This window comes from Alnus glutinosa, chromosome 9, assembly GCF_958979055.1.
Source record: "Alnus glutinosa chromosome 9, dhAlnGlut1.1, whole genome shotgun sequence".
NCBI classification, from domain to species: domain Eukaryota; kingdom Viridiplantae; phylum Streptophyta; class Magnoliopsida; order Fagales; family Betulaceae; genus Alnus; species Alnus glutinosa.
Window position 1 is genome coordinate 26,291,966 of NC_084894.1, and position 14,442 is coordinate 26,306,407.

Sequence of the window (14,442 nt, forward strand, 5' to 3'; positions counted from 1 at the left end):
CCAAGAGTCAAAACATGCCGTCCAAGTACTGATCCATGGAAGGGCGGGAAAACATCTACCACATAGCAACATCTGGGCACAAAGCGCACAAAAAGAACAGCAAAAAGTTGTCTTTCGTGGGCCCCTTCTTAGCTAGACGACAAAGCCAAGCATGTCTTTGATTCTTTTTCTCTCCGTTCATTTCGGTTTTCACTTCTCCACTATCTTTAGTACTGTACAAATTACCCTTTATTTTTTTGTTTCTTTCTTCAACTTTATCTTTCAAAGGGCCAAGAGAAATGGGAATATCCCAGTTTTTTTTTTGTTTGTTATCCTTCTTTGTCTATTTGACAAATAACACAATTTGGATCTAACTGCTTAATCCTCCGAAATCTTATCTTATGCAGAGATATTGGTAAGATTTACCAACTAAATTATGCTAATTTATTTTTCAGTTTATCTTGAGCTTGTTCGGGCGTGCAGTGTCTTGCTTTTCATTTACTCGAAAACTGTTACTATTTATTTTCACACCCACAATGATTCAACAGATGGTTGGAAATTTTTGGGTGAGCAAAGCTGAACTGAGGGTTCTCTATATTGTCTTTCAAATTTGTGTTTGTTTTGCTGGTTGGCCTTTGTAGGAATGAGTTGTTTCTGTCCACCCTCAGTGGGTGCTTAGATTTGTTTTCAAACATCTGTAACCATCTGAGTTTAGATGCTAAGAGAAGATATAAATGATGACAACCCAAAAAGTATTGAGTAGATTCCAAGTCTTAGACGGGATTACTATGCAAATTTCAAAGTATTATCAATGCATTTATCTGCATTTCTCCATTTCCAATCTTGTCATTTACAGCTTAGCTTTGTTATTGAAAACCAAAAAACTTAGGTGTAGGAAGTGAGCCAATAATGTGTATCGAGCACATACCAACACTAGCAAGAATGACGTTACGAAATAGAACTAGATCCATCTCAGAGAATCGGTTTCCATTGCCGAATTGATCATAAGAGATGTCTTACCGCAATTTCTTAACCTTATATTTATATCAACATGGAGACTTATGTCAACTGATATGAAGATTCCAAACATTGTGCCATATGCAATAGATAAAATTCATTTTCCTAGGATGCCTTAAGTTTTCTTACTATGATAATACAGTAACATGATTGTGTTATCTGTGGGCAAAAGATCAGCATCTCTTGTATTATACTGAACATGTTGATATACTTAATTTAATTGCCATATGAAACACATTAGTTAATTTCATTTCACTAGAATGTCTTAACTCCTATTATGATTGATTATAAATGGGAAAAGATCGATATTTCACTCATTATTAAATATTATTATTGTAAAAAGATGAACCTCATATATGCATTTGCACTAATGAAACTTAATGCCTGGACTGCAGAAATAATTGCAAGTTTCCACGGGTTGTTTTGTGGAGTAACAAGGCCATGAGAGACGATGTCTCTTCTTAGTAAAGACACAGATTCAGCATTTGAGGGTGCAGGATCAAAGGCGTATCCTTATAAACAATTTTATTTCGACATTTGTTTGTAGTGCAACTCATGACTTGACTTTGATAACACTTCTTTATATCCAAGTTTTTGCATTGTGCAACATAGCAACATATCTATTATTCTCTTATAAAAGATGCCAACTACTATTCAAATTCTGTTTTACCTTGGGCAAGTTTGTAATTCCTAATCAATGCAGATACAAATTCAGTTAACCAAAATTTAATTGAGCACCTGAACAAGAAAATTGGGCAATGCAATAGTAAAGGTGTTCACAACACAGTTTATATTGAAATAAGATATAAATATAGCAAAGTGGGTTGTTGCCAGTATCTAAGAAACTAAAAATCGTTGCTGAATTAAAGCTTGGACACAATTATTATTGTTATGCATTCTAAGCCGTTATGCTAACAAACAAGCAACATATTAAGCTTTCGTGGACAAGGTTCAACTTGTAAAATTGTGGAATAGACAATTAGACGTATATTGTGTAACGACCTAGGGAAAGAACTAGCTATATCTATGCTATTACTAAAAAATGACTAGTCAAGTTGCAATTGGAGCTCCATAGAATCATTTATAAAGCCAGAACCAATGTGGGACTTAGCACCGATGAGTGCCTTTTATAATTCATCCACTCTATGTGAACTATTCATCTTCACAATGTGGGACTGGGGTGTTACAATTTCTCTCCCTTAAATTCATGGTGTCCTCGTTAGGGCCACGTTATGCAATGCTTTAGTACCACATGTTGTTACGAGGTTGTTATGATACTATTTGTAACAATCCGGAAATATGCTAGTCACATCTACACTATTACTTAAAAAGTATTAGTCAAATTGCAATTGGAGCTCTCTAGAATCACTTATAAAGCTTAGTCTTATCTAGTAAGGAATCAATGTGGGACTTATCAACTATGAATGCCTTTTATAATTCATCCACTTTATGTGGGCTATTTATCTTTCCATTGTGGGATGTGAGACTGGGGTGTTACATATTGTCTTGGGCTGGAAATGTGTTTAATCAACTGGTTTTACATCATGTTTCTCCATTCAAGTTTATTTATGTATCCCCTTAACTTTCTTGTGCTAGTGGTTTAGAAATATGGTGTATTGAGAACCTTCGGCTGGTTCGTGTCCCAAAGTCTTCGCATGGAAAATTTTACACTGGAAATGCATACATAATTTTGAATGTAAGTTGGAGCAGGTTTTGTCCATTTCATTTCCCTGTTGCTATTTTTGAAGCCATCATATGAAAAATGCCTGCTCATTCCCGACTTGACTGACCTTGGAGTAAGTCTAGCTACATACTTAACAGTGTCTCTGCCTGAACTGTGGAATCCCTAAATCAAAACGCACTAAAATAACTTCAAATACTGGATCTTTTACCTAACAGTTGGAAATTCAAGTCTTTCTCCCAGAAATTACTTTCATTCATTTAAATATGGAATCTCTTCCAGAATATTGAGAATTTAGTGGTGGAAGAACCATATGATTCCACTAAAATGGAATTCTTTTTGAGAATATTGCAATTTTAGTGGTGGAATAACTGTATGAGCATATTACTTTTGTTCCTTCAGCATGCAATGAACTTAACCTTTTCACTTGTTTGTTGTCTGAGTCAGACTGTTTTGCCCAAAAGCGGCCCTCCTCAACATGACATACATTATTGGCTCGGAAATGATACAAACAAGGTAATCACATCATGTTCTCTATCCATGGACTTGGTAAAGTTCAATATTGCTCTTAAAATTTGTTGCTATTGAGGCAGAGAACCAGTTTAGATATTATGACTACTGATCTACATGCTAGAGAATTGATAGGAATACTAATCCATTGAATCCAAGATTAGCATTGAAGAAATTTACTTGGTTAAGAAGATGGCAGTGGATGATCAGGATTTAATGATCCATCAGTCTTGTTCCCCATTTTAAACATAAAGGGCAGAGCAAGTGTGCGGGCAAGAAATATCTGCCAAGAACACAGCTTCAAATTCAATGCTATTGCATTTTGATAAGAATATGACCTAAGAGTTTAGTGAGAATTTACTGGCTATCTTCATGTACATATTCAACGGCAGTAACTGTACATAAAACTTGGATAATATATTTGATATAGTAAACTCATATCATTTTGCAGTCTTTTATGGTTGCATACTTTATTGGCAGGTGGACTCAGCCTTGGCATCAGACAAGGCACTCGAATTGGATGCTGCTCTAGGGTCCTGCACTGTCCAATATAGGGAGCTTCAAGGCCTAGAAACGGAAAGATTTTTGTCTTACTTCAAACCTTGTATTATACCCATTGAAGGAGCATATTCTTCACAAGAAGGCCACTTAAATGGTGAAACATACAAAGTCAGCTTGTTAACATGCAAGGGAGACCATGTTGTTCACATTAAAGAAGTAAGCCTCATTTGAAGCTTAATGAATGACCGATTGTAATTTTATTGTTGAAATAGCCAGCCGTTACTTAAAGGTGCCGAATCATTCTCATGGCCAATTCATTAAAAACCTTATCCTTAAGTTGTGATTCCTATATCAGCATTTGAATTATTCTATATAAATGCATAGATTGGTGATAATTATTGTATGGATAAATTAAATGCTGGTTTGTGTGTTGCATACTTTAATGATGCATGCAATTGAGTTGATTTTCATGAATCAATTTCTTCAAATAGGATTGTTAAATCACCAATTCCCAAAAGCTCGAGTTGATGGAAAATTGTGAATTTATTAATCATTTAGTTATCACTTTAACACTTTCCTCATGTGAGAGCTCAAATTCACTTTCAAGAAGTGAGACCCAATATGTGGAATATTTAACTTAAATGTGAGGTAAATTATGGAGTCAGGATTGAACTTAATATCTCTGCTCTAATACCATGTTAAATCACCAATTGTTCTAAAAGCTTAAGTTGATAGAAAATTGTGAATTTAATCATCTAACTAATGCTTTAATAAGGGTAAATCCAAATAATGACTTCTTGATGTTGAAATAATTTTATTTTCCACTTTTATTTTCTAAACAAATACCAACTATTATTCTTTATGTAAGCCTAGCTGAGAATTGTATGGAATATAATCTCAATTGGTATGCATGTATGTTCACAGGTGCCTTTTTCCCGGTCGTCGTTGAACCACAATGATGTATTCATTCTTGACACTGCATCAAAAATTTTCCTCTTCAGTGGGTGCAACTCTAGCATACAAGAAAGAGCTAAAGCTTTGGAGGTTGTTCAGTATATCAAAGAGAATAAGCATGGTGGAAAATGTGAGGTGGCTACAATAGGTTGGGATCTTTTTAATCTCTCTCTTTTTTTTTTTTCTTTTTTTTTTTTTTTTCGCTCTTCCAAGGAAAAGATATTCCAGCTGCTAATTCTTGAAAATTTGAAATGATGCAGAGGATGGAAAGTTTGTTGGTGATTCTGATGTGGGTGAGTTCTGGAGTTTATTTGGTGGTTTTGCTCCCATTCCTCGTGACTCGCCTTCTTTTCAGAAACAGTCTGACACTCCCTCTGTGAAACTGTTCTGGTGAGTTTTCAAGATTCATCTATGCCAATTCAATCTCTTCTGATCTGCAATCAGAAACCCAGCAAATTTGCTTATGACTGAGATTAGTTTTGCAAAACAATGCATATTAGTGAGCCAATATATGCCTAGTAATGAAAAAAAGGGAATATAAAATATCTCTTACTTTCTGATATTTATAGCGGCCATTCTTTCTGACTGCTTGACTTGCCTATATTATCATTGAGGAAGCAAATGTGTTTTCTTCAGATTCTAGATGATAGCCAACTTAGCAAGTGTTTGTGCATGTCTGTCTACTGTATTTCTTTCACATGTAACAGTGTGCCCCTGACTAATACCTGAATGTATTCTTATCAACAGGATAACTACTCAGGGCAAACTATGTCAAACTGGAACTGACTCATTGGATAAGAAAATGCTCGAGACAGACAAGTGCTTTTTGTTGGACTGTGGCGGTGAGGTTTTTGTTTGGATGGGAAGACAAAGCTCAATTTCGGAACGGAAGATATCAATCTCCGCATCAGAAGTAAGAATTAGTTCTCCTTCTCTCCTTCTCCCCTCTGAGAATTCACACATGAAAGACAGATCACTGAGTTGTTGAGGAGTTAGTGCATGGTGAGAGGGGAAAGCTGATCAGAAAGGACAATGGTACAATTATTTAGGAAAATTGATGCAAAGATCATGATTTAATCATTGCATAGCTTTTGATAGGACAGCATGGCCAAACAAATTGATGTTGCCAATCCCTGATACTTTTGATATTAACTTTGGATTATGAGTTACTACCATCAGTATGTCTAATAGTTTGACATTACATGTGATTTAATGTGCAAAAAAGATATAGCAACTTTTCTTTGATATTAACAATAAATCCTTGTAACCAGACTATTTCACAGGTAGATTATTTGACACACATGTTCAAGTGGTCACCCGATGATTACATGTTAGCGGTTATGACAATGAGGAAATAATATAATATCCCTTAACTCCACTGCAAATAGAAAAAAAAAAATGAAGGCAGAAAGGGAAAGAGGGAAATTTTTTACATAGAAATAAAATTTAAATAGAGACACAGGACTCTTGTTTGGCCCTCAGTGGGATCATGTCAAAGTCAAACCAACTTTATTCTCTAATTTGTGTCATTGGTTACTTTAGTCTTTTCAGACATTTCAAGCATGTCTTAAGATAATAGTGTATTGGTCTAGACAGCAATTTAAAAGTTTGAAGGCCATTTCACCAATACAAAAATGACATCACAGTCTTATTTGCAACCAGACAGGGCAGCTTACACTTATCCTTTATATCGATAAAGTTCCACTTGGGGCTATGTGATCAAAATAAGAAGTTTCTACCAATAAATGGACAATGGTTACTCTTGTTGGCTTTGTGTACTTTGTTCCTGGGCAAAGAATAAAATGACACAAAAGATAAAATAATAAGACTATAAATAATTAAAAGCACTGTAGATGTGAAACTGTAGCATGTATAAGCGATTGCATTGTGTACATACAAAATGTGCCATATACATTTGGAAGGCTGCCTTTCTCAATGAATGTAACTGACCAAGCTTACTCGCAGGTTAAGGACATTATTCCATAACTGATTAGTGGCTACTGGTTTACTCTTTTACAGGATTTCCTCAGAAATCTGGACAGATCAACTGGGACCCAATTAACTTTTTTAACTGAAGGATTAGAGAGTGCCATATTTAGGTCATACTTTGATAATTGGCCTCAAAAAGTGGAGCCCAAGCTATATGAAGAAGGTCGAGGGAAAGTAGCAGGTTTAGTACCTTCTGCCAAATTGCGATAATGCAATATAGTTTTCTTGGGAAAAAAAAAATCAGTACAATTGTAGCATTGCTGTACTTGTAATAATTATAATCTTTATCTTTTCCAGCACTATTCAAGCAACAGGGTTATGATGTGAAAGAGATTCCTGAAGAAGACTCTGAGCATTTTATAAATTGCAGAGGCTCACTAAAAGTATCTTTCCATAATAAATTGTGGTGCTCTTTTTCAGTTATGAATGTCAGCTCATGTGAACCTATAGTTTGTGTTTATGCAATCGTAATATTTCAGGTTTGGCGGGTTAATGGTGATGAGTTATTCCTTCTTCCAGTTCTAGAGCAGACAAAACTTTTCAGTGGGGATTGCTATATAGTGCAGTTTACATATCCTGGAAATGATAGGGAGGAGAATTTGTTTTATGCATGGCTTGGTCGCAGGAGTGTAATGGTAAGCATGGTGTATCATCTAAGCCCGGGTGTTTTTATTCACTTGAAACTTATGGTTTTTACAACTGGTGTTAGTCGGTCGTTGTAACTTAAAAAACCAGTGATATAACTCTACATTCATTTATTTATTTTTCTGGAAATCAAAATAAAGAGAAGAGCACTGTTTTGCCTTGCAAAAATTTTCTATTTAAGTTGCCTTTCTCTCTTGACTTTAAAATTTTAGTTCCTATTTATTTCCTGACTTTTTTGGTAAATCTCTCTATAATGTATCTGAAAATCAATTATTTAGCTTCCAATAACTCTTAATAAACTTGAATCATATTATTTCTTTCTTTTGTATATTACTTTTCATGCTTGCAGGAAGATAGAAAGGCCGCCATCTCCCATATGAATGCAATTGTTGATTCATCGAAGGGGGATCCTGTTTTGGTTAGTTCTAATTTGCGCTCTTATGTGCATAATCTGTTGAATCACCTATGCAATTATGATGTTAGTTAGCTTATCTGCTTATCAAAAGGCTAACCTGATGCTACATGTTAAATAAGAGATTTTCAAGTATTACTAATGTCTTCTCGACTATGGTGGCTTGTTTTTAACATTTCTTCATGACCTTCAAATGTAACTATTAACTTCTCGACTTTCCTCATTAATCGGACAAATATTTGTCTAATTTACCTCAAAATGTTTTAATTCAGGCTCAAGTTGTAGAGGACAAGGAGCCAGTTCAATTTTTCTTGATTTTCCAGGCATTAACCATTTTCAAGGTTCATTCGCACTTTTTAGGTTAAATATATTCTGTTTTCCAAGATAATCTAGTGTTAAGTACGATATTTCTTCTGGTTTTCCATCTTGCCTTTTCTTGTAGGGAGGTATGAGCAAAGGATACAAGAAATTTATAGCAGAAAAAGGTATCACGGATGAAACTTATGAGGAAAACAAGACAGCTCTTTTTCGAGTTCAAGGGACAAGTCCAAACAATATGCAAGCTATCCAAGTTGATCCAGTGAGTTTGATCAAATTAATCTGTCTAATAGTGATGCCATCGATCTCTCTTATTTGAGAAGTGCAATCTATTTAGTAATGGCCCTTTAATCTCTCTTTCTCTCCCTTGTGCTAGTGGCATGCCTTCTGAAACATCCTTTTGGGCGATGACACTCTTGTTGCTATATTTTATTTTATGAGGTTATGTTTCTGAAAGCTCCATATCCACTTCTGACACCCTCAAAAGTGTCCTAGTCATATATTATTTGATTTATATTTTTAATACAAACATTGAATGTTATATGGTGTGCACATCTTTGTTTTCTGTAATTACAAAATAGCATTTGCAGTATAGTTAGTATCTTTTTTTTCGCTGCTTTATTACCACTTTATGAGGACTGTATAGGCCCCTATAGTTTATTGATTGACTATGGAGTGAAACTGTTGCAGGTTTCAAGCTCCCTGAACTCATCCTATTGTTACATTCTGCAAACTGAAACATTTATCTTCACTTGGATTGGGAATCTCTCTTCAACCAGAGACCATGATCTCCTTGACAGAATGCTGGAATTGATAAATGTATGTAATAGCATCCTCTGAACTTGTACATGATTTCCACTCTCTTTCTACATTAAAATTTGACTTAGGATAAAGAAAGAAATGCAATTATTTGTAATATGGCTCTTGTCCTTAGAGAAAAGTTGTCACATGATTAAACAGAAGAATGATAGATTTCCTTTTTATGGACTTTACTCATAGTTATGATTTTTGAAAACTTTTATCCCCCTTGATCCTGCATGCAGCCAACCTGGCAATCCACATCAGTGAGGGAAGGGAGTGAACCTGACATTTTTTGGAATGCACTTGGTGGAAAAGCAGAGTATCCAAGGGAAAAGGAGATGAAAGGATGCATAGAAGATCCACATTTGTTTGCACTGAACACCAATGAAGGTAGGAAAAATACCCATGTCAAGAGATAATGTCGCTCTGCCTTAGTTCAGAATATCTCAGCTATAAGAACATGTCTAATGGCGGGTTCTGGTTCCTTTGCCACTTGGTTGGAATTTCCCATTTCAGGAGACTTCAAGGTACGCTTAACACACAATCTGTAAGCATCCATACACCAATAGTTGCTGAACATTTTCAGTACATGATATACACTTTGCATATGATAGTGTTTTTGGTTAAATTTCCTGGGATACTTTTTTTTTTCTTTCTCCTTGGGAGTGAAAGTTTAAAGCTAATTATATGATTTATCAAATTTTGGGAGTTCAGAAGCAGTTACATGGAACTTGAGGACAAGTGCACTTTTTTGGGAAAGTGCCTAGCATCAAATCCCTTGGAATGTTACTAGGAGTATCTCTTCTCTGAAATTCAGTCTAAAGGTCTTTCAGAAAGCCTTAAGAATTAAAAAGAATAAGTGAAGCATAAACACATAATTTTCTTTTTCATAGATAAGTTAAAGATTTATTAACAAACACCAAAGATAAATGAAAAAAAGGCTCCATATTAGAGACAATCAATAAATTATAAGAGTGAACCTGAGAGATCCTTATGAAGGATGGACCAAACCCAATTAATAATGCCTTGAGGAAACTGATTTTGATCTCTCCTGTGGACTTTTTGCCTCTTAGTGTCTTATCATTCCTCTCCAACTAGATGCTCTACATCAAGGAAGAAAGCACAGTTCTGTTGACTGCTTATTTTGTGAAATTCAACTATCATTTTATACACTTCACCCCATAGAAATTTGAAACTAAATAATCAAATTGCTCGGTTCAGGATCAAGGCTATATTTTTGTTAGTTAATGTCATATTGGAACTATTATGGTCCTCGTGTAAAATTACTCTCTTTTAGGTTTACAAAGTCTGAAATATTCCTTGGTTCTTTCTATGTAATGATTTTTTTAGTTTGGCCTGAATTCTTTGCAGGTGAAAGAGATATACAATTTTACGCAGGATGATTTAACTACAGAAGACGTGTTAGTTCTAGACTGCCACAGAGAGATATATGTTTGGATTGGATGCCACTCAAATATTAGATCAAAGCAACAAGCTCTTATTCTCAGTCGGGTAAATCTTTCACTTTCATCTTAACAAATTATTTTCCAAGTGGTAAAAGGTCATTATTTTAGGGCTATATATGATTGCCCAGCACCAAGGTGCAAGCCAAATTAAATATTTTTTCTCCATAACTGCATATATATCATTCCAGATTATATAAATTGTCTCACAGTGTATTCCTTGAAGGATACCACGCATTTAGTATGCTAGAAAATTAAATAGCCCATATGTTGACATAACTATTGATGCATTGACGCCTTCTCTTGTATCTGGGTTCTAATTTGTTCCTATAATCTCACTTGGATCTGGCAGAAATTTGTTGAGATGGACATTCTCGTTGAAGGGCTATCTCTGGAGACTCCTATCTTTATTGTTACAGAAGGACATGAGCCACTGTTTTTCACTCGTTTCTTTGAATGGGATTCCTCTAAGGCAAATGTAAGATCACCCTCTTCTTAAAATGGTACATGTCGATCTCCTATCGAATTTTATAGATATATCTTGGCAATTACTTCTATGAAGCAGTGGGAAGATTTCACGGAGTACTCTATTCAGACTTCGAATTGCATATGCATGAGTTTCGGATGTTTGGGACATGCATGTTCTTTTAAATGCATGAGATGCCTTCAAATATTTTTGAACATGCCTCTTGTTAGAGATGTATACAACAAGTATGGTTTTCAAAAGAAGAGAAAATGAGTGCTAAATTGCTAGAAAGTCATATTTCAAAGGACTTTTTTTTTTTTTTTAATACCAAATTTAGGCATGCTGTGTTACATACACTTTGTTATACCTTAGAAATTGAAGAAGGAAAACTGAAACCTGACAGACTTTCTGGATGTTTTTAGATTTGAATGTAAGAATGATTTTAAAACTACATAAACTTATCAAAAAAAATGATTTTAAAACTACATATGCTGGCAACTGAGATTGACTTGTCAAGTCCCAGGTGGGCCAGGTCCATGTACCATAGAGGAAGATATCTAAGATTATTTGCTTGAATTCTGTTAGCAGTCTGGTAGTCCTGTCAAGTTTCGTTAACCATTGCATTGAATTTCTGCCTTGTAGATGCATGGCAACTCATTTGAGCGGAAGCTTGCTATTCTGAAGGGAAAACCACAAAATTTAGAAGTGAGTGATTCTGCTGAAGATTTCAATATTTTGGTATAGAAATGCTATTTAGTAAATTGCTATACAACTAGGATGATATGACAGTAAAAATCAACATTTGATTTTTCTTTTTTTAAGCCTTTGCTGATTCAAATACCAATTTTCATTGCTACATCATCCAAATTATATGGTAGTCGTATGACAATTACCAAATAGCAGAACTTATTTTGATATGATATGTTTTAGCTTCTCGTGCTCAATTAGCCTAGTTTTATCAGTTGGAAGATGAATTTCTTTTGTTTATTTCCTGCAAGCCCATTATATTATAACTGAACTGAGACAACGTCAATGGTCACTGTGATATAGTCTTCGCGTTACCGATGGGGCATTACAGTCGACTTCTGTTATTGAAACGTATAGCCTGATTCAGTGAATGGTCTATGCATGACATTGTCGAGTGACATGTGTAAGCATCTATGTAATACTTGCAGTGGCCATCTTTTTATAGCCTATGAATGTTGTTAGAAACGCTTGGTATACATAATACATTTATGACCTTAGGCATGAGATAAATTTCTAATCCTTTTGAATGCCGATATTTGAGTATCATAACTGTCCGTTCAGCTATTATATGCCTGGAACCCGTATTTACACTCAATAAAAACTAGAGTCTTGATAACTGTTCGTGTTATCTGGGACAAAAGCATAAGATCTCTATTTCACCAATTGGATTAATTTTTACCTTTGAGTGATCAAGAAGGGTAAGATCACTTTCAACGGTGGGGCAGAAGTGCTCCTGATGTAGTACCTAATACTGTCATACTGTCACAGACAACAGTCAAGATTGCCTCTGCATCAAGCAGATGGTACAGTTGCAGGAATTATTTGAATATGTAACAGAATAAGCACAGCAATCTCATTTAGAAAATTAATTTTCTAGAACTTAATTTCTAGATTTTGGAGTTTAGTTAGCTTATAACTTTGAAAAATATTAGATCTTTTTGATTGGTTCAACTCTGGATATTTCCACACCTCTTTAACTGCTTCACTTGAGTATTCAGGTATCCATAAGAAGCTCATGGAAGGCATACTCCAGGGAGACTACACCAGATGGTTTGAGAAGCAAGTCTGTCAGTTCCAATGGACAGGGAAGAAGTGCATCTCCTGCATCAACTGTTTCAGGTTCAAATTTGATGTCTCCAAGCAATCACCTGTTCTCTGGACCAACTCCAATTGTCAGAAAGCTCTTTTCAGGATCTTCTCCTCTCGGCGGTGCTGGTAATGGAGAATTCTTAAACCTATTCATGGAGTAATACAAAAACCAGTGGATACAGTTTTCTACACTCAATTTACTTTTTAAATATATGGTGACATAACTTTGGTTAAAGGATGTGATGTTGAGGATTGGCTAGTCCAAATTCGATTCAATTGGAGGATTTAAGTGACTAATAAGAGCCATTCGAACTACTGAATCGCACACAGATAGGATGATCGGTGTATGAGTTCCCTGAAGTGTGTTTTGTCTATTAGTCAAGAGTTAGAAGTTAAACCACTCAAGTTGGAGTAAGATCTTGTCCATGCCTGCCATTAGAATGGGAGGTGGGGGTGCACGGCTTCATTATAGGGTATTTTCACAGTAATAATTTCTGGGACTTTCCTTTTTGCGTTTTATACCAATTACCTTGTGTTTTTTGACTTCTTTTTATAACTTTCCTGAGCTCTCTCTCTCTCTCTCTCTGCAAATGAATCTTTGGTGTCTGTAGCTTCTCCAGCAGTAGAGCCAAGGTCACCTTCTCAGGGTGTGGGTCTCATTCAGGCTGATGGAAGTGGGGATTCCGTAAACTTGTTAATATATCCATATGAACGGTTAAAAGTGATTTCTAGTGACCCGGCGGCAGGAATAGATGTAACTAAACGAGAGGTACATACCCCCTTTTTCTTCTTTTTGTTTCTAGCAATAAATCCATAGCAACATTGTGGCAAAAAGGGGGAGAATGTCAAACTTATGTCTAAATTTTCAGACATATTGTCATTTTAACCATCCCCCCCACCCACCCCTTTTTTCTCATTACAGAATGTCCAGGTCCATACTTTTTGCAAGATTAATAATAGTTCTCCATAAGTTTCGCATGATTGGACCTGGATTTATGTAAAACCCAAAACTCAAAAACCATGGGATAAATTAGTTTCTTTGCAATGATAATCAACTTCATCACTGCCAATACTTCCCTCTTTTCGCTCCCCCGGTGCTAGGAATGTTAGCCTTCTGAAATTTCATATGGTTATTGTGTTGTTTGATCAGCTCACTTGTACATTCTTTACTACTACCACTCTCTATGATCCATCTGTAACTTGCTGGTGACTGTAGGCATATTTATCCGACCAGGAGTTTCAAGACAAATTCGGAATGACGAAAAGAGCTTTCTACGAGCTTCCTAAATGGAGACAGAACAAGCTCAAGATGTCTCTTGATCTGTTTTAGGGCATGCTATCTTGAGACTAAAGCTAGATGATGATCTCAACTCATGCTCTTTTTCTGTTGTCGAAAATCAACAGATATTTCTTCTAAGATAGTACCACCGGCATTTTACAACCAAAATGTGGTCCTATATTGCATGTCTTACTCCACATCTAAGCCAATACTGTAAGCTTGAAATAAGAAATCCTTGATTGAAGTTTTGGCAAAGATGTTTGACCTGACTTTATCACTCCCCTCTCTCTCTCGCTCAAATCATATTAATTAGACATAATAATAGTAATATTATCCTGAGTAATTCTACTCGTTCATCACCACTCCATCAAATGTCCATCTGCTAATGTGGCATCACGCCACCATGCCACATCAACCCTCATTTAAAAAAAAAAAAAAAAAATCAAATAGGAGATGGGCATTTGATGGAGGAGTGTTGGTGGAATTGTGCTCAAATATAATTCACATGACACTGGCTCACTTGTTGAAATAATTTTTTAGCTCTACTCTGACAGATAAATTCGGTATGAACGTTGAGGGTCTTTAAAGCAC

At 35.5% G+C, this 14,442-nt stretch overlaps 1 protein-coding gene across 2 annotated transcripts; it reads left to right on the plus strand.

Moving 5' to 3' along the window:
- Positions 1–273: 273 nt before the first annotated feature.
- On the plus strand, positions 274–14,106 carry LOC133878164 (villin-1). Of its 2 annotated transcripts, none has more exons than XM_062316673.1 (23): positions 274–394; positions 1,392–1,503; positions 2,593–2,692; positions 3,125–3,193; positions 3,668–3,904; positions 4,613–4,790; positions 4,903–5,032; positions 5,390–5,555; positions 6,662–6,812; positions 6,929–7,014; positions 7,111–7,266; positions 7,626–7,694; positions 7,961–8,029; positions 8,131–8,268; positions 8,697–8,825; positions 9,050–9,197; positions 9,324–9,334; positions 10,179–10,319; positions 10,623–10,748; positions 11,379–11,441; positions 12,482–12,698; positions 13,184–13,341; positions 13,789–14,106. In XM_062316673.1, the coding sequence occupies exons 2-23, from the start codon at positions 1,448–1,450 to the stop codon at positions 13,900–13,902; spliced, it is 2,712 nt and encodes a 903-aa protein (XP_062172657.1). In that variant the 5' UTR covers positions 274–394; positions 1,392–1,447; the 3' UTR covers positions 13,903–14,106. The 2 variants fall into 2 exon arrangements, with proteins under 2 accessions (XP_062172657.1, XP_062172655.1); XM_062316671.1 differs by lacking the exon at positions 274–394 and adding an exon at positions 441–545.
- Positions 14,107–14,442: the final 336 nt, after the last annotated feature.